General features: G+C 35.3%; 1 protein-coding gene across 1 annotated transcript; it reads right to left on the bottom strand.

The window, feature by feature from the left end:
• Positions 1 to 525: 525 nt before the first annotated feature.
• Positions 526 to 21,484, bottom strand: LOC111634558 (rho family-interacting cell polarization regulator 1-like). The gene is made up of 15 exons (XM_023379359.1): positions 20,774 to 21,484; positions 9,621 to 9,815; positions 9,402 to 9,546; positions 8,706 to 8,787; positions 6,236 to 6,265; positions 5,415 to 5,468; positions 3,642 to 3,690; positions 3,362 to 3,523; positions 3,097 to 3,266; positions 2,874 to 3,022; positions 2,639 to 2,798; positions 2,143 to 2,568; positions 1,943 to 2,064; positions 1,473 to 1,689; positions 526 to 1,401 (listed from the first exon to the last, which is right to left on the bottom strand). Exons 1-15 carry the CDS (start codon positions 20,889 to 20,891, stop codon positions 526 to 528), a joined length of 2,955 nt encoding a protein of 984 aa, XP_023235127.1. The 5' UTR covers positions 20,892 to 21,484.
• Between the last annotated feature and the right edge of the window lie 570 nt (positions 21,485 to 22,054).

Here is a 22,054-nt window from a genome sequence, read left to right as displayed (position 1 = left end):
ATTGCACATAGTTTAAGGAACGGCGATTATTATTATAGGGGGGAAAAAAATCAAAATATATCTCGTAAACGCTTCTCACATGCAGTGGTTACAACAACACATTAACAATTATTACATAATAATTATATGTACACTATACAAAAATTATGCTGCCTGATAGACACAAAATATAATTGGCAATCTTGTGTATATATATTTTTTTCTTTTAAGTGATTCATAATTCGTTAATTCATATAAAGTTAGGCAAAATATCTTCTTTAGAATAAATCACTAACGTGAATACAAGCTTCTGTTGCCGACTCGGTAACGAAAAATATATGTTAACAGAAGGAGGCGATACATCCCGCTCTCGTTGTCGATAATAGATCCGTCGTCCGTCGGACAAAAGTATTTTAAATAATACACTTGGGCTTTGCTGTCGTCCTTCAACAAATTCTGTACAAACTGATTTTTTAACGTCTCCTCGAAATATATAAAAGAATTACGGAGATGTTAGATCGTTGGAGCTTTTTGAAGCGCCCTTTTTCACAACAGAAAATTGAGGCTTTGAAAGCCGTGCGTGAACAGCTGCGATTCTTCGTAGGCCTTTCGTCCTTCTTCTCCAAATGATAACAGGGCATCTCTCGCCTGCTGTCGAACTCTAAAATTCTTGTCTGCATAGGTTAGGTACACCAGCTGCTCCATGTATTCGGTAGCCTCCAAAACGGAGAGTGCTGCGCAGGAAGACTGACGTATTGCATCGTGTTCTCTTTCTAATCCTTCTAAGAACACTGTTAACATCTCTTCTCTTAGAGATCTTCTGGAAGCATCTTTTAAATATGATTCTGCAAGTCTGGTTATCACTGAATTGTGACCGATCAGCAATTGAGAAATTGAAAATAACACTTCGCTGACAGGTACGCACTTACGGAGTGCAGAGAGTATTTGTTTGATCTGATCTGGATCTCTGGATTGCAGAATTTCCAGAATGTTAACTTCATCGGCGATGTCCTGAATGTGATTTATGATGGATTTTCTTTTTCCAAAGTATTGTTGAATGTGAAAAACTGTGATCACTTTGTCGGAATCAAATTTGCTTGTGTCTAATAAACGGCATATTAGTAACCTGGAAACTTCAGATACAATGTAGTGTGGAGCATTATTTAACGAAGACTGCACGATGTGTTCTAGTGGAAGCAAAACGTGCTCAACTGTTACGCACAGTGACTCGCCACCTCCACTAAACTGTTCCCAAATCTGCCTCATTTCTTCATTCTCTAACACGCTTAATCCACTAATGCTTCTTCCTTCCTCGTTAGCTGCAATTAACTCCAACAACTTTCCAATAATCACCGACTGTTTCTTTAATTTATCCAACGAATAGATTTCACGGCACTTCAGCGGTCCATATGATCCGAGATTCTGCAAGCAATGCAAATTAATTTAATATAGTCCAGTCATGTTGCTGCAAACCAGAGTTAAAATCCACCCACTTCTATTAATCTTTGGCAATATACTAAGTGCGAAATTAGTAATAAATCTAACATGTCTGATCCAGTCGACGGCGGCTGAGGGCTCAGACCAAAACTAGGATTGCTGCTGCATTGGCTGTCGTCCGTTTTCAACTGCCTCGCCAATGATGCGATTCCAGAGTCCGACGTCTTTGCTGTCAGCTCCGGATCCAGTATTTTCTCGTCTTCTGTCCTTCCACTGAAACGTCAATTTTGTAAGATAAATTCAAAACAAGAAGTAATACAGGGTATATGAAGTTTAGGATCTTCAATATACAAACATCTCAGAATTTAACAATATAATACACAAAAGAGCAACTTAAGAATGAAATTAAAGATTATGAGACATTATGATGCCATTTCTGAGAATATTATGCAAACTTGTGAAATTCACAATGTTATAAAGGACAACAAGGGCACAGAATGAATGATCATCTGTGAGAATTTTCTACCTCTCGTTCTCAAATTCGGCATCTTCACTATCCGTAGCCGAGTTTAGGAAGTCGAAACAACCCAAGGCACTTTGTACTGATATGCTGATGCTTGAACCGAGAGATCCTCTTCTGCTAGTACTCTAATTTAAAAATAAATTGAACTTATTGGTTAATTGTTATCTGATATGATTAGTACTTTACCCAAATACTACACTCACTCTTAGTATCCTCTCCAATTCTTCCATATATTGTTCCAATTGATTCAGCTCTGGATACTGCCCTTGAATATCTTCCAGAGAAGATGAAAGTACATGCACAACTTCCTGTAAGGTCGCGCTTTCTAATTCGGAAGTCCGAGAAGAATTGCCAAAGTCTATGCTGCAACATTCTGAACTATCACCGCTCTTCGTCGTTGGCCACTTCTGCGATGTTTCCTCCACCAACATGTTATGGTTTTCCATAGCTTCCACACTACCATGTATCTTTGGAGAACATCTTAATGCATTTGTCGGCATCACTTCTAAGTCTGGACTTGTTAAAACCGAACTATGAGCAGAGGCACTGGTGGTACTACTGCCGCTACTGAATTCCACCTTTTTCTCACTGTCTGGAGTGTAGAGCAATTTTTTGTTATCCAGAGTTTCCTGAAAAAAGGAAAATTTATGTGTAATTCTGTATATTTATGAGAAAAATTAACTCAAAACATTTTCTTACACTCTTCACCAAAAATTGATTTTCTGAAGGAGAAGGAGGGGATGTTTCTTGGATGGGTGGGTGCATGTTTGTATGCCATCGCATTGAAGGAGAATTGAAAATAGCTAATAGAGGTGGTACTGGTTTTGATGACTGTTCATCTTGATACCAATGTAGGGGACTAAAATTTTAATTTTAATTATGCATGTCACAATGAAATGATACATTGAATCACAAAAGAAATAGAGTTACTCACTTCCAAGTGACGATAAGGTTTAATTTTAACGATCCACTAGGATTAAGGTTAATGGTCATCAACTGTGGATGCGCACTAAAGAGATCTTTGGTTTCGCAGTATTTGTTACCAAGCAAAATGCTTTTTCCTAAAGTTCTCACTTCGACAGCCTGAAAGTTTTAAACTTAAAATACGACAACATTTGTATTACATTTATATTTGAATAAATGTGAATGGTCATTACCTTTATGTACAAAACATCACCAAGAAGAGCCTTAAACATAACTTGATGGTTATCCCATGATTGTTTGCCGTGCTTCTGAATTTTTCCTCTGGTCTTCCATTTCTGTTCCCCATGTTTTATAGTTATTGTAAACACGTCTCCAGCACATAACCTTGCAAATCCTTGTATTCCTGGGAAATTTTAAAAGATGTTAGGTAAGAAATATGAGTAAAATACAATATTTGTGTCTTATGCATTGTACTATAAAAGAATATACAAACGATACCTTTTATTTGAAACAACAATGTCCCTATCATATTTTCCAACTCTGCTTCCAGTCTGCATAATGTGTCGACACATTCTTTGTACCCCGAACGTACGCTGTTTAATGCAGTCTCCCGTTCCTTTCCCGGAGAGAGAACAAATGCCTGTGCCATCGTCCTGACACCTAAAATTTTCCATCAAGATAATAAATTCCTAGCATTTCCATTAAGACGTGATTTTGCAAAGTTGTCATGCATCTTTTTAATTATAAATTAGGATCAAACAGTTATAACAACACATACCATCACTCATTTTCTGTTGTACGTCATACTGTTCTTTTAGCTCTTCAATCTGCAATGTTAAGAACAACAAATTAAAATTTAACCTACAAAATATGGTATATGAATATTGACATTAATAAGTTAAGTATAAGATGATTTATTAATTAGAATGAAGTAGCTACTATCATTACTCCACTGAATTAATCACTGCACATTTAACAGTAGTCAAAGTTTAAAGAACACTAACATTTTTGACTTGGTTAGCAAGCCACCTTTGAGTATGGATAGTGAAAACTGTTGGTAAGGAAGGAAGATGGGATAGAGGAAACACAGAAATGGAGTCTGTATCCCTGGCATTATCAACAAGTTCTTACACAGCGAGGGCAAGAACTTCCTTCCTCCTGCCTGCCTGGTATTAATATCTCCTTAATCTTCCGTATCAACAATTGCCATCTTAGTCCACTTCCTCAGCCCACTTATGTCTTCCCTTACTGACATTGACTTGTTTTCAAACATCTGGTGCTGTTTTGTAACTACACAGATTCATTTAGTCCATACACCTACATGATTTGCCTACAAATTTCACCTGCAAAAGCACAGGTACACAAACTTCAACTTCAGAAGACACTTCTAAATTATGCTACATGTTTGAATCTTACTCTTCTTCCCCTTCTACCTCTATACTGTATTTATTTAGTACCATAAAGTTTTACAAACAACAAAATTTTTTTGTATCTCTTTTTAGGATAGTACCTCCCTTCGTATATTCATATGTTGCATCATCAGTAGATTTCTGTGAACAAGATCCAAGCTATTGACGACAACTGTCATTGCTTGTGATCAGTCTGTCCCCTACATCTCAAACGTTTCTTTCTTCTTGTTTTGTCACTGCAGCTCTTCTGTATTTGCAAACCGTATTTCTTGTGGAGTAGTCTGCTAACAAATCTGGCACCAATAAAAACTGTCTCAGATACCATTTACTCCAACACAATAATGTTCATATGTCAGTAATGAAGTTATTAATGAATATTGTCTATAAAAAGACATATGTTTCTACAAGATACTAAAGAAGTTATCTGGTAATCTGATTCAATGAAATGAATGGCTTGCAAAGTTGAAAATTTACCTTTATTGTACGCATCTGCACTAAATTTATCTCTACAGGTCTACGGAGTGAGTGGAAAATAACTACAAAATTAAGAAATTTTACTATAACTTCTACATTTTTTATGCAATGATAATGAAAATTATTTGACATGTACCTAATTACATGAAAATACAGATGAATATGATAAAATTCAATGTACGCACTGGTACCATCCACCTACATGTTTTCCTCAGACTGTGACATGTATGAATGACCATTTCTCTGCACATCTGCAACCAAAAACCTGGGCTCACTTTAGCTTTGAATGATAATTTTTCATTGTTTCCAGATGAATTGTGGCATGATGTCCCATCACTGTATGTCACCATCCCTGCATGGATTTCCACACTTCATAGACTGCAGCAATTTGCACCCACTCCCAAAGAAATAAGCAGTTGATCATCTTGTTTGTCTTTGTGCAAGCAGCCTCTATTGGTCACCACCCACACCACCAATGCAAGAATTAAAAAATTCCATTGATTGATATAAACGCAGACAAATTTTAGTGTGATTTCTCTATGCCTAATTACTTTCCACTCACCCCATATATAAAGATTTGCCTTGACTTCAATGTATCGTGTAATTAAAATCATTTTTTAGTGTGTTGTATTTAATTAAGAATAACCACAACAATTAAAATATCTCACCTTTGACAAGTGGTATTCCAGCTTCTTTAAATATCTTTCGGCAGCCTTTAATTGCTGTAATGAATCAAACAGTATCTTAGAGAATGTTGTCAATGGAAACATATATATATAATCCAAATAATCTACCGTCATAAGCAGCCATGCTCTTTAAAATATCATGCATTGCATTTAAAATAAATGCCGATAAAAACTCATTAAAAACATTTTTAACAGTCTTTCAAGCAATGCAAATTAAATTACATTAACTTAACAATAGTGGAATTAATGCGCAAAGCAACACATTCGACTTCGAGATGAGCACGAGAATTATTTGCCCAGTTGGCTTTCACGTGTACATTTAGTAGTGCGGCCTGGTTATTTTTTAACATATTCGCAATCATTTAGTGTAAATAGGAATGTAAAATAAGCATTTGAAACAAAAATAAAATTAATAATTTGAAATTTGAATGCAAAAGAATGGAGAAAATGTTGCGTACAGTAAATTTTATCGCCGCAGGTTATAAAAAATTAATTACAAGACATAAATTAAGACCTTAGCAAACGCACAAGGACATTTTACATATTGTTGGAGAGGTAGAAGCATTTGAATCATCGTAGCATACATAAAATTATGCATGAATTATCAAAGTTAAGTGAAAATATTTGTTAAGAAATGGAAGGAATTGAAAATATGATGCAAGTTTTAATTTTGTTCATAGGGTTATTTACAGAAGTTTATTCATTAATATCGTTATTTTACAGTAGAACATGCATATAAAATTTGGTATAAAATAAAAGTGGCATGCAGGATGCTAGGAAAAAGGGATGACAGTTTGACTTACCTTCTCCAAGTCATAGATTCTGCCCTGATACTACCAAGGGATTGGAAGAAAAGTTAAGAGGTGCAGCATGGAAAGGGCAATAAGGTTGACAGAATAATGAAAGATAAAATAATAAAAGTATTTTTTAAACATTTTAATATAAAAACTTTTTTATATATTATACTAGTCACGTTGGATATAGTATATGCAAGATGGCACAGAGCAGCACTCTACATCTTTATGATAAACCAGTGTGGAGATTGGATAAGACGAATAAAACCCCCAAAATGGCCCTACTTATACTGAACAGTGATTACAAAAGATGCAATAAGGGGTGTATCTTGGTGACAGGACTTATGTTGTCAGCTCGCCTACTTAGGTTTGATGTGTCCGTCTCAGAGATGCATCAAAGCTTTAAGGATGCGAACACACCAAGATGTTTTGAAATGTTGCAAGTTTTCATTTAAATGGTAATCCCTACGGCAAAGCATACATACTCAACCGGTTAACCCGACTAATCAGATTTACGTTCGCTTCATATCGACGTCTTAATTCTTTGCTCAACTGTGCCATCTTGTATATGCAATAATGATAAAAATGAAATCATGAGAAACAGCTTAAACTATAAACTTTAGAGAAAATCAAAAAAAAATCTTTACATGTTTATAGCAATGGATAATTCTAAATAAGTAAAACCCAAAAGGAATTTTTGTGTTTTTTAGCCGTTAGAAGCAAAATCATTTTATAACAATTTGATAACTGAAATGAATCAGCTTTAACTAAATTTCCGTTACAATTTACATGTACGGCATATCAAACTATTGTATATATAAATAATAAATAAAAATTTGAAAGAACTGTCTTCTAAATATTGATATGTTGATGATATAAAACAAGAAATTTTATTTAAAACTGAATGTTGTTTGATAGCATCAATTATAAAATTCTAGTATGTTACTTGCATTGTCACTGAAAGGTAAACAACTACATGCCGAATGCCGGAAGAAACAGGATATAAACAAACCTATGGATCACATGTAAAATTACACCCTCAAAGCAATCCAAACTAGAAGAAATGGACTTAAGTGTCAATCTACTCCAGATTAGATTGTGTAAGCAACTTGTCAAAAAGAGACAAGCAATTGGCATGGAGAATGAGGGAAACTCTTATGGCCACTTACATTTTGACACAATTGCCAGAAAAAAGTGAAGCCGGCCAACTGAAGCCTGGCAGAGATAAAAGTGCTAAAGACAGGAAAAGATGGGTGCTAATGAGCAATCCCAAAAAAGAAATTTAAAAATGGACTTTATGGGAATAATTCGAAGACATAAGAATTATTGCAAGCATTGCCCAGACATTCGAATGCCAAGCGTTATTTCACTAATATGAGTATATTTAAAAGACAATTTGATTAGTTTGGCAAATAAATAAGCTTAATTACACAATACCCACAAGGAATCGAACAGTATAAGCTATCAAATTAAATGCTTCAATCTTCACACAAAATGACTGTTTAGGAATAAAAATAAAAAAAAAATACAAATTCAAGATAGAATGTACAGAATTTGCCTTTTTTTTATACATCGGAATGCATCTTATAGTCCATTACATCTCATCATATACAAATCTAGTTTTGTCTCATCAACCAAAGTGAAGTAATGATAACTTGACAGTTCATATAGTTCATATCATATAGCTTGTAATATCCCTTCTGTATCTCTAAAGTACCGAGGATTATGTGGATTATTAGAAATTTAAATTAAGCATTGACAGGTATTTATGCTCAATACCACTGACACTTGCACCTTTCTTTAGTATTCATAAACATGAATAAAAAGTAAGTAAAAATAAGCTAACGATAATCGACAATAACTAAAATCCAGTCAATCCTAGTAAACTGTGCTACATCCATCCAAACAATGCTGGGATCATGAAAATTTCAAGTTCACTTCATCCAGAAATGCTGGAAAATTGATGGCAAAGCTGTACTTGAAAATCTTTTCTAGAATTTCCTTAGGGAAATAAGAAACAAATACCAAAATGATACATTTTTTTCCAATTTGTTTTAAATCAAAACTTGTTATTTGGCTCTTCAATTTGTAAACGCAAGTTTACAAATTGTAATTTGTTATAACAACAACAGATTCAAATGCCATTGTACGTATGCAATTATCAACATTAACTCCAAAAATGGTGAGCACTAAAACCTAGGTTAAATTACAAAAACATTAATGTGAATTCCAATTAAGAGAGGCAAATGTTTTGTTTTCGTTCAGAAATTAAAGGCGCAGTGGTTAAAAGTATAAATTGCCTTACGGAAAAGTTGTACGTGTAAATACATTTACCAGTTTAAAAAACATATACAAACTAATTACTTACATAATTTAAGTTTTTAAATTATTGACACTTCATTTTATGTTTGGCAGAGTAAATTCAATTTTTAATTTATCAAACAAAATATTCAAATGAATAAAAATAATCGTATTTTACCTGAGAAGATCCGGCAGACGATAATTCCTCGACGGAGACTTTGAACTTCTCAATATCTCTGTGTGTGACTTTTATACACTCTCTAGACAAATCAAACAACGTAATTTCATTTAATATTTACGTACAAATTAACTAGAAATGTCAACCATATTTATACTTTTAATAACTCATTATCATTCTTATAATGAAATATGGAAGAGTTTAATGTTAATTAATAAATAATAATTTGAATAAGTTATAAATATACTATAATGTCATAATATAATGTAATTTATGATGTATAATGTTAGTATCTTCCTGTATTGCATTATAACAATAGCAATCTAATATGAAATGTGACGGCTCGTTATTAAACAAATACAGTCAAACCTCTAACCAACATCTACGACAAAAATGTAAAAAATGGCTGCCGTTCAGAGGTTATTTTGTACACATTTCAAAAAGGAATATTCCCAAGAAAAATGGCTGCCATTTAGCAACAGGAATCGCCAAACTCCTCCTCCGTGAACTAACATTTGGCATCAAGTCACCTTTCTGAGATTTGAATTGTGCATCCATAAGCAAAAATAAAATAATAAAACAAAGCCTCTTCTTGAGTGGATCGATGGGCATACTAAGCACGGTGTTTTGTTACCTTTATTTCAGAAAAAATTGGCCGGTCTTTTTCGATAAACCAAAGCAGAAAGAATGACTTACCTAAGGCCTTTACAGACCGCCTGAAAGATTATAGCACTTCTTCCGGGACGTGGAACCTTTGGTGGCTTTCCACTCCACGTGGCACTGATATTTTGCAAGAGCCTGCGCGTCGTGTTTGGGCTGTAATTGGAACCCAAAACGGATCCTGTAACATTTGTTTCGAATCAATCTTAAAATCTATATGCATGGAAGAAGAGAAAAATGTCTATGATGGGTTACCACTGGCACGTGACAAGCTGCTATTGTTACTGCTGCTTCCATCCGAACTGGAATGCACTAGGGAACCGCTTCCGGAGGGAGAGCGATGGTGTGACACCAGGACCCCGCACGACTTACTCCGAGCCAATACCCCGGATCGCAGATCCGGAGAGTGATGTGCCTTAAGCCGTTCATTCAGTGACATAACTTGGTAATCTAAATAAATAAAAAGAAAATGTGTTTAAAACTCATTCGTTAAGGTAATTTGGATGTTGTCATCGTTAAAGCAAACCATTTACTAAACTAAAACAATACAATTTTACACTGTTAATGATTAATTAAGGCATCGAAATTCACTTGAATATAGAAGAAAACTGCAAGCATAATAATAAGAAATTACTGCTGCCTGAAAGAGTATAGGTTAGCCAATTAATTACAAATAACAAATTTCCTAATATAAATTTCGACATCATACTCAAGTCTTTGGATGGATCTTTAATGGCAATACTTAATGCGACCCCGTTGGTCTTACAAATGGCCACAAGTCTATCCAGCAACAGACCATACACAGTGTCCAAAAAGTTATTGCATAGTGAGAAACTTGTAATGACATTAATTAAAGTTGTATATAAGGCATTGCACACAAGGCGCGTCCCAGATTTCCATTTTGCAGTAGATGGCATTACTGTTCACTCGCAGACATTCCAATGTTCGGAACACTTGTTTGGCCAGCTTCGTTTCTGAACTTGTTTGGCCTGTAGCCCTCGCTTTCCTGAATTTTGGGGCCTCCGGAGGACACGTTTGGCATATGTTGTAAGAGAAACTGCAACATTGCAACTTCAATTTTATTACAACTTTTCAACTGCATGGTAATTTTTCAACCACTCTCGCACTATTGGAAATATAAATGAGGCATTACAAAAGCTCAATTTACGGTACATAAAACGACCAAGGAACAAATGAATTAAATATCCAAATCTTTGCTGAAACATTTTAATGCTTTCATTGTATGTATATTTTAAAATAATCCAATTTTTTGCACATTAATAAAATTATATGTATAATTACGTTGAAAGCAGAACAATCTCCCGAACAAGCCCATTATTCATGTCGCGAACTCTTACAGGAAGTTTCTGACACAGAAGAGGGGAGGAGAAAAAAAATGAAGCTTCATACAGGTTATAGACATCCCTTTATTCATTATGAATAACAGAAATCTTTCATAAGTTAAATCACTTAAAATAAATTTCGGTCGACGGAGGTGAACGTAACTCGACAGAAATTTTTCTTTAACCCCTTTCTCTATGAAAGGGGTTAAAGAAAAAAATAACAAGACTGCCGAACTCGTCCCAAATAGTATTTGGGAACAAGGAGAACAAAGTTTGATAATTTTTTTTAAAAAACTTAGGGGAAAGGTTACGAAAGACAAGATCTATATAAAGTTTTTGATGTACGCAAACCTCTATTTAAAGTTTATGCTTCTTCCTCAAAAAAATATGTCAACATACCAAAGCAGAACTGAATTCTTAATAGATTTACTTTAAAATTTTAATATGGATCGTAAATATAACAGTATAAAGCATAATTTAAATGCCATTTTTGAAGTTTCTTCCATTCTTTCAATTTCTGATGGATTTTCAGTTAAGCAAATTTTCGACTGTCCCGCACATTCAGGAAAAAAAACCTTTAACCCATCCTGTAGAATATTGGCAACTGTTAATTGTATTTTTAAAAAAAAATCCAACCCATACAGTCATTAAAAGAGAACCGTCAACGATCGGATCTAACTCTAATAACAGGTCGAAACCTCTTCCTTCTCCCCACTTTCCTTTTACTCTATAAAAAATTTCTTTTATGGCAGATCTAACGTCTTAACAATCAATTTTGTTAATTGAAAACTGCAAACTGTAAAATAAATTTTACATTAGTACATTGAGAGTATTTAATTACCCGCACGTGCCACTTAACGACAGGGATACGTTACAAGAAATACGTCATTAAGTGAGCTTCGTGGCATACATTTAAATGTAGAAAACATACAGGCAGCTACAAACTTTTTGGCCCCATAATATTACAGGACCTCTCTCGTATATGCAATTTGTCATCAAGCAGCATGCACCCGTAGTATATTTTTACCGAAAACTTTTCATTTGAAATGTCTCGAGAGACAATGTCATTGTGTTAAGTATTACGGTAACACGTGTGTGTTTAATTAAGCATAAAGGCATAAATACATGCAAGACTGCACTTAACTAAAAATGCAGCTAACTGAATTAAATTTAATTTCTTTGGCAGTGCTGCCAACTTTTACGTTATCTTGATACCTGGTTTAATAGGTGATTATCTAAGTTCATAAAATAATCACAGGCAACGGCCGAATATTTAGATATTAAGTCACATTCCAATGTCAAAATGTCTATATTTACTGCAATTTAACTCCATTACCAGAAGCCAAATTTAGAACAGACGATAATAAACTAAATCGAGGAAGAACTAATGCTTTATTTACTAGAATAATAGATAGAAATTGTTAATCTACAGCACTATTTTAGATGGTGATAAATTCTTCCTGCACATTAACTATTGAGAGACTAATTAAAAATACTTAATTTAAAATGGCAACTTTCTTTGGCGACGAAGTATGACATAAAAACAAGAAATCAAATTCTCACTCAGTGGAAAAACATTCAGATATCGGAGAAAAAGTTTATTGTAGTGTTGACTGAGTTACAATTAACGATCACAAATGACGATATCATATGGAGTACAATGTGCTATTAATACAACAGAATTCAAGGATCCTAGTTATAAATGTAACAAAACAATACCCTAACGACAATACAAAAAACTTCTATTTACTGTTCATTGTTCGGTGGAAATGGCAACACGTGAGAACCACGAAACGACGAAGCTTATGTTTCATAACACGGCCATACAAGTTATATTTTTAAATAATGAAACAATCTGTGTGAAAGATTTCAAACAAGAAAATATTCTTGTATTAGTTTGCAAGGTTTTGATCAAAAAGCATTACTAAAAACTGGCTTGTAGAAGAAAATCATCTTGGAATTTAATAAATTTTCTGTCATTCCTTCAGATTTTGTGTTATTAAATGCCATTCACAGGCATTTATAGACCATAGGATTCCTCTTGTACAATATTCTCCTGTTCTTAGCTTTCAAAATATATTACCGAGGGGAAGATCGCACTCAATCTGCTCTATAGTCCACTTCACTCGGTAGCATCGCATCAATCTATGGCTGGGACGTTCCAGAAATTGTCAATGAGCATTTGTACGATCCTAGGATGATAACTGAGATGCTTCCCAAGTGTTTTAATGTAGCAGAGCTCTTGCCACCCATCAACAATGTCAGACAGCAGGTGCGTGCTCTTCTAATCCAAGCTTTGAAAGCAAATAACTTGTAGTGTGTTGTGCAAAACCCACAGAATAAATACACAGTGGTATCCATCTATCAAAGTCGAATATTATCGGGCTAGAAACGACTATAATACTAATAATTTGATAGACAGTTTGGCATTAGAGTTAGGCGTTAAGTGCCATCTTTCATGGATAGCTTTAATCGTATCGGGTATGTAAAGACGTTTGATTACACAGTGGTATGAGGGTTTCTGTACAACCCTCGATTTACTAGTTATGATAAAAATATAACAAGAAATTATATTTTCAAACAACTTGGCTAATTAATTTTATTTTTCCGCAATTTTACACAGACATCTTTTATCTGCTTGCGACATCTGTCGAACGTACCACCATTGAAGAGATGAGAAAGCAAGATATGAAAAGGATTGTCAGAGGATTACGCTAATAATTAAGTCTCCGGAAACCTATTTTAATAAGCTATAGAGTAACTGATTGATGAGGAAACTACATAATTGCTCATAATTTATTCATTACGAGTTAGTCCAACCCACAACAGAATCGGACTTGCCTCCACCGCAAGTCGGATTTCTGGCAACTAACCCAAGAAGAAACAATTCTGCAGCCTCATATTTATTTTAGCCACTGTAAAAAATTTTTCGTGCCGATTACACTTACATTAATTTGCATTTTATCAATTCCGATAATCAAATCAGATTTTACAGCTGGTTAGCTCAGTCGATAATAAACAATATCAGAATGGAGTACCGAGGAAAGAGTTGCGGTTCAACGAACGGATAGGTCCTCTCGTTATTGTTTTTATACAGAAAAATAGGCAATTTTTTCAACAGAAATATCTCAGAACTTTTTCAATATCTTCATGTCATCATTGACCACAATTCGCTAACATATATAAAATAAGATCATTCAAGTACGTCTAGGAGGTGACTCCAAGTACTAACTTGAGCAGATACAAGCTTCCTTTATAATAAACAACTCTATGATTCTCATTAATGCCAGGGACACGAGTGAGTGTCATCTATAACAAATAGTCCTCTTCACGTAACAACAGATACTAATTAGTGAAGCGATACTTTGTTACATTGCAATGATAGTCCTGTCTTGAGCACGTAGCATACTAATGTTAAAATACTAAATTTTCACCCCAAAAAAGCAGAAAATACAAACATTTTTCCATCATTACAACCTGCTTCATCAAAATAAACTAGTGGAATTTAATTCTTATTAAAATACAAATAGTTTTAAAGTAAAAAATACATAATTAACCACTTTAAAGTTACATAAATCACAAGTTATGTATTTAATAATGTCTTTGTTTACTGTTACATTCACTTAACATGATTAATTGGCAGCAAAGAAAACTTTTTATGCATTTGTGGCATAATTGTCTATTATTTTATCATTTAATTGTGCGTTTAAATTCCAATTATTAAGACCGAATTTAAAATTTATTTTTGTTTATCCTACAAATTTTTGTATTACATATTAAATTGTCTAATCACCTTGTTCATTAGACAAATTTCTAATTATAATGACTAAACGTACTTTGGTGAGACAAATAATTGTTTTGAATACAAAATTTTACAAGAGTTATTGTCTCGTCTTTATGGATTCGACAATCAGCTAACCGTAAGAGTCTCAAAACTTAGTCTTCCAGATGTTAGTCTAGGAAAATTACACCTGTCTTTAGTGCCCACCAATGGCACAGTGGATAAAACCACCACATTCTGGTAGTCGGTCTTAGGTTTGCACCAGACCAATAAACCGGCCATGTGGAATTTTGAGTTTTCGTCATGTGCCTAACACTTAAATACGGGCAGTTTTTCATAGAAAGTTCTCTCAGAGACACTTCCCCTTGGTAGTACGCTTACATGCTGCATCGTCACATCCTATCTATTCAAGCCCTCTCCACCAGCTCCTAAAATCAGCAACTCCTTTGACACCTTTAACACTAGCTCTCGTATTTTACTATTCTTTACTAGTCCTATCTTATGTGAATATCGATACTTTCATTCTTCCAGCATCTACTCACATCTCACGGATGTAGAATAAAAAGAGCCGATTGAAATTTAAAACATCGGACTGAAAAACTAAATTCATTAGCACGACCACATTCCATGCTCGGCAGGTTTATCACAAATAAGTTTACGTAAAATTTAACAAAGAAACTATTAAGTATCCCCAATATATATGTAATACCTATACAATTCAACTGTAAAGAAAGCAGTAAGAGAAACAACGATGATCATTGTCAACTGAGGTAGTTAATCACGATTAAAAATTACGGCAACTTAATCTGACAATTTAAGATATCAAAAAGCAAATAGAATGATTATCATTCATGTTTAATTACTTTTGGAAGTGAACTCCAAGAAGTTAAAGACCGGTTGGTTCAGTTTTTACTACACTTCAGGCTGTCCTTAGGAACCGAAGTTTTAGCACTAACGAAAGTTGATATTTAAAAAGGAAACTAAGAATTCCACAGAGTTTAATCCGAAAATTAGATTCCACTGCTATAAATAAGCGCAAAACCATACATAAATCTGAGCTGTTACACTCAATGATGTGAAACGCGATAAAGCAATTATCTGATAAAATTATCTATAAGAATTATTCAAATATAAGTTATGCATGAATACAATTAAACAATTGTTAATCCGATTGCAAGAATTACACATAGAAGAGTAGCACTTCTGGGGAGGGTAAACCTCTTGGGAGATTATTACATGCAGAAATACATGTTTGGAAGAGATTACACACAATATCAGATCAAATATTTAATTGTTTACTGAATTATATCCCGTTTAAACTTTAAAAATTAAGTCAAAATATTCTTATATCTTGGCCTAAAACCTTCTCTAAAATATGCTACATTTGATAAAATTATTATGCATTTTTCTCCGTAGTAACATTCACAACTTGTATAAATCCCATACTCAAACTGCTGGGTTCGGTTTATTTGTTTACGGCAACAAACGGGTGGGCAATCTGCCAAAGAAAAGTGCCTCTCGGCAGAACTTTCTAAAGGAAACTGGCCCATTTAGATGTTACAAACACAAAGAAAACCTGGAAAACTCCACATAGCTGGCCTGTCGACCAGGCACGAGGACCTACGACGACCACCGGTGATTTTATCCACTCAGCCACCGACGGGTCTCGGATCGTTAGACTGCATTCAAATAAGTTCTAAATAATTTAAATTACAATTTTTAGGCCATATTCTGTGCAGTCTTCGGATAATGCAGAAACGATTTATTTATAATTTTCGACATTAGCATACTGGTAATTCCTCTATAAACGAACGACAATTTGCCGGAAACTCTCAACATGAACTCAATCAATCAAATAATACCTCGAGGCAAGTACACGAACTGAAAAGCCTACAAAGAAAATAACTGAATGGATAAAAATAGTAACAGACAGAGCAGGGAATTTATTTATTGTACCAGTTAGTTAGCTTCTTCTTCTTAATTTTAATTTAGATCTTTATCTAAATTTATATTTACATGGTAAATTTATGAAACTTTCTAGCAGCTGGTGAATCTTATTGATTAATGTATAAGCATCAATTTTTTACGAGGTATTTGATATTGATTTTCAAATCGAGCAACTATCGATTTCCCCTTCTTTCCTTTAATTTAAACAAGAACGATGTGAACTTTCTCTTCTGATACAATTATCAAATAGATTTACGTTATCTGTTTGTTGATGTTGAACTCTCTCGACTATCCTCCGAACAAGACACTTTCCAGATGCATTTCTGAATATTTTAACTTGAAATTAGGGAATTTTGTCAATAAAATGTTGCATTTTCACTGTTATATAGTTTTTAATTAGGTCGCTGTTCCGTGAGACGGTTCGTATTTGCTTTGCAGCATTACTATTGTAAAATATACATAAATAAACAAATTTTCATTAAGATTTATACTATAAAATATCAAATAACTAATTACAAATGAATACAGCAATTAGGGGCCATCGGTTAATTACACGTACAGTTTAAAGAGAAGTAAAGGTCAGGAAAAAATACATCACCATGCGCAACAGGGAGGAAGAGGATCAAAATCTGTACGCAAAGTTAATGGACGATTCCTTACGATAAAAATTATAATCTAACAGGCATTGTAATAACATGGTATAACTACATTAAAATAAATAAAGTCCCAATACAGATGGAAATTATGCATAAATGTCATCAATTTCACACTAGCCAGTACATAGAACTGAAAAACATAAATAAATCAATCGTTAAAAATAAAGATTTTACTAATTCTGCACACGTCACACAGTGTATAAATCGCACAGTGTATTTTAAACAATAGCTGTTTCTTACTTTAGTTAAAATTCTACACAATGAAAGTTAGGATAATAAACAGAATATTAATATTACCTCCTACAGTTTACTAATGACACAACTCACATTTATAGATACATAAGATAAGTATTAATTTCAAATACACAAATACCTTTCTAGGAACTTCAATGCAGGATATTTGTGTCGGTAAATTTACCGTACGACGATGAAAACACGTATATAATTAAGTACAGTATTGTAGTTTATACTGTATCGATTAAGTAGGGATTTGCATCATCTGTAAATTGCAAGTAATGTCTGAAAAACTAAAGCGGATTATCAGTAATTGCCGATGTGATAAGAGAATTAGATCATAGCTTAACAGGAAAACCACAGTAATTTCTCAAATATTTTGATAAGGATTATCGCAGTACTTTTACCTCAAGACTGCGTATCGTTTTCTCTATAAATGTTGTCCTTTAAGATGAAATGTCTTATGTAAATAACGAAAAAATACTGGATTTTACATAGAAAATCAATGTGGGATTTCGGTAATTACTCCGGAAGTAACCGTACAACAAGAGGAATTAACGACTCAAAAACAAAGCAAAATAGTTAATAATTAAACTTTTAAGTTGCTCAACAACTTCACTTCTAAATCTGGATCTCGCGATCCATATTTCTGTGGTGTTAAACTGTGTATTTGGCCTCTGAGATTGTCCGAGAAGTTTAGACAGTTTGAGATATCCGCCACTCGATTACAGACTACATTTTCTTCTGTTAAAAACCACTATAAAGGAGGAGATTATTTTAGAAGTTGAGATAATTAATTTACATTGAATTCGAAAGGAAGTGCAAGACAATTATCTGAATTTGACATAAAACTCGGTTATTCTACCACAAAAAACTTTATAACGATCTATTAAATTTCATGCTCTCTTGTGATGTGACAGGACAGAAGAATCAGAACTGCAGTCTGAATGTGACACTTTAAAGTACAGTCGAAGTTTATGCTTGATTAATTGAGCTCTAGTTTTATGTTGCGGTTCACCGTAAAAGTTTCTTTGACAATAAAAACTAAGTAGAAAGATTAATTTGTGTATCTTTTGTACAATTTTAAAGAAAGTATGGCATTAAAATCACAATTAGTCAAATTTAGAAGCTTCGAAGCAACAGTCCTCTTCACAGATACTTCAATTCTGGAATCAAATTCATATTAAATTTTAATATTTTTTAATAGAGAATCATTAGGTAAGTCTGTGACTAGAACATTCGGACATACGCACACACCGAGACAGCTCATTGTCTGCGTAATAAGAAGAAAAAACTGTTTCGATTGTCATTTTATTGTAGATTCAAACTTGACCCAGAGCACGAATTCCATTCATTGTGTCAGAAGGAATGCCTCTAGTTAACAATTGTCCGTCGCGGCGACTAATTAACCATAGGATAAAACAGAACCACCCTTTTACAGTTCAGCAATCTAAATACCTTGAGGGATTACATTGCCGGTTATTTTTTAAAGTAAGGAACTTAAACACCACGAGCAATTGTTATCCGTATCCGATCATCCGCTTAATCTACCGGTTAGTGTACCGAAGGCATTCTTACCCTAGAACAATTACTTTCTAGATTAAAAATATACGCAGCGTCCCCGAGTTCTAGGTCAGTAAACAAATAGGATGGTGATTTTTATCATCCAGGCAGAACCAAACAACGAAGGGATGCTCGAAATTAAAGCGGTTAGGAGCTAAAAGGCTTTGTTTAGCATCGTTAAAATATACCAAACTCCACCCGATACTATATAAATGATTAAAAATACGCAGCTGAATCAATAAACTTTGCAATTAAACCAGACTGTTTAGAAAGTAAACAAGCTACTCCTACAAAAATGTAGATTAAGCAATTAAAATTATGATTTTAAGGCAGTCGGAATTTAATTTTCTAGTGTTTTCTGTGAGCAGAAGGCGGGTACATGCCACTGATTTCACCGGCGTAATTATCGCAGTGGCATAATTTAGTATCCAAAGTGGAAGAGGCATCCCTCTCCGGTTTCATGCTCGGAGGGTCAAGGGGAGAAGAAGGAGGAAAAAAAAAAAGGAAAAGCAATTTCTAAGAGGAAATTGCTCTGAGATAAAGACACATCTAGACATCATCAAGGGCTACTGGCATTGAATTAGGAGAACCTGCCTGGAGGGTGTGTTTTTGATAGAGGAATGGGAACAACTATCTGTTTCTTACCTCCTCCCTCCCACCTGGGGCAACTTTTGACTTGTCAAACTTTTAAATTAAAGCAGGGATTTCGCTGTAGACCGTAAATTTCTGTAAACAAAGCAAAAATTCGAGCATATACGCCCGTTTTCGTGACCTAAACTCGCGTGTGCCTGCTTAAATCGACCGAAACTTAAGGAAGAAACGGCATTTAATAGTTCGAGGCTAACGTAAAAAAAAAAAAAAAATCAAGGGCACTCCAGGCGCGACTAACAACGCAACCCTGTTCGATTTTTTTTTTTACGTAAACGTCACCGATTACGTAGGAGGGAACGATTTTAACTGTTCCAAATCCGCGTAAACGTCACCCGAACGTACAGAAGAAGCGCATTACGCGAAAATCGCCGCCTTCCCTCGTCTACAAAGCGAGCAGGGATGCGTAAAACAGAAGAAAAAAAAATCGCCGTCCTTGGCCAGTGCACCCATCAATTCAAGGTCGAGGGGTCACGCGCGCATCCTCGACCCTGCCGCCTGGCTCTCGGCCACCCCGGTGTTAAATTACACAAGAGAAACTAGAAAAAATAACACAGTTCCCTACCTGTTCCCATTACTGCGATCGCGTCGAGCGCGTGCGGTAATCCATAATCGAACAACAGTACACATGGAAAGCGATGACGCAACCCGTCACGTCCCACTCGCGACGAACGAAGGAAGGGACTGTTTCGGGGTGATGTGCAGCCGGTGTGACGTCGCCGTCGTGCGTGCGAGGTGCTCGACAACCTGTACCAGTTCCGGAGAAACCTAGTTACGTATCGCGTTACGTACGCCGACCAAAACAAGTGACGTCGACGTGGGAAAAAGGGAAACGCCAATTATCGAATTATAACAAAGCTGCCCCCTCCGGCACTCTTTGTTCTACATAAAAACAAGGGAAAAAAGGGTGCAGCGAGTGGCAATGAACCTGCAGAACGAGAGCTTAATGACAGCACGACGCTCGGAGGGGGGAGGGGACGTTTCCTTTGTCGATCGGCTAGCGCGCGTGGAAAAGGGGGAATTAAATTCTTACATTTTTCGATGGATTTCGGTAGAAATTCGGCGCCAGAAGTCGCCCGAAATGGGATAAAAGTAGCGAGTAATGGCCAACACGCCCGAACGACTTCAATTAATTAGCGGAATTGCCATGAATCGGCGGAAGTAGGTAAGTGTCACGCATCCTGACGCGTCCGAAAATGCCATCTAAGAAGGTGGATTAATTACGAATTTCCTTACCTTCCCCTTCATAAATTCGTGTGGGATGTGTTGAAACCGAGTTAGATAACGAGATAAGAATGGAACAAATTCCACGCGATAAACACACTCGGTGTTCCAGATACCTGGAAAACGCCATTTTGACGAAAGACTACTCCGAACACGTGCCCAAACCCATCAAATTAAGAAGCGTTGGGTTACGAATGCTCTTTTAACACCAACAAACAAACGTTTAAGCGCTAACAGACGGGACGTACAACCTAAAAAACGTGCAGCTCGAAAGGTAAACCTTTGCAGCAAGCTCCATACACCTGAACTGTAGAAAGAACACTAAAAACAGGTGACCGAAGCGGCCAAATTACGAAGTGTTTGGGTTACAACACGGCTTTTAACACCGGCTAACAGACAGGACGTACAATCAAACCTGTGTAAACCGGTATCGTTTCGAACAGGTTGTTTTTGAAGGTAGAAAGTCGCTCCGTTTAGGCAGGTTCCGCTTTAGACAAGTTTTAGTATATTCGGACGGAAAGACAATCGCTTTCGCCAGCAATCTTATATTTAATTTGTAGGAAAGAACGACTGGTTAACCGAAGGGGGGAGGAAAAAGGAAAGTAGAAGGGAGGAAACGAATTAAAAAATACGCAGCGCGCGGTTAGCAGTTGTATAATTAATGACTTCTATCAATTAGGAAGTAACATCGCTCTCGTCCCATCCATCTTTCCAAGGACTTCAAATATTATTGTGCGAAACTAATTAATTATAATTCAATTAAGCCTTGGCTGTGGATGATTAGCAAAGCTCCGAATACGGCAAAAACCTGTTCAAAACGGGGAGAATTCTTCGTACGCGGCGGCAATTTTATGCGTTTAGAAAACAATACTCGTTCAACGTTCGAGTCCGCTTTAAGCTGGTTTTTCCATACATAAATAGTATATAAAAAAAAAGGAAATTTATTGTTTCGAGCAGTTTCGTTTGTCTATTTGATTAATCAAGAAGAAAATATAATGAAGTGTGATTTATTTCCGTCCGTAGAAGGAAAAAACCGAGCTGAAAATCTCATTTTTAGTTGGAAGAAAGCGGAATTCTATTATGAAATTTCTAAGTTTAATGTCGCAGCATCCGGAGAGGAAGATGAGGCGAGGATGATTAATACGTACGAGGCGGCCACTGACGCATTCGCAAATAAACACGGTTTAAAAACAAAATAATAGAACGAAACGAGTTGCGTAACTTTCCCGGCAAAAACACTTATACGGCACGTGGCCCCCCTCTATCTCCGTACCTCTATCTACGTAGTATTAA

The sequence above is a fragment of the Centruroides sculpturatus genome, unplaced genomic scaffold (genome assembly GCF_000671375.1).
Source record: "Centruroides sculpturatus isolate CEXI.00-Female unplaced genomic scaffold, Cexi_2.0 scaffold706, whole genome shotgun sequence".
Lineage (NCBI taxonomy): Eukaryota > Metazoa > Arthropoda > Arachnida > Scorpiones > Buthidae > Centruroides > Centruroides sculpturatus.
This window is presented reverse-complemented; position numbering and strand designations above follow the sequence as displayed.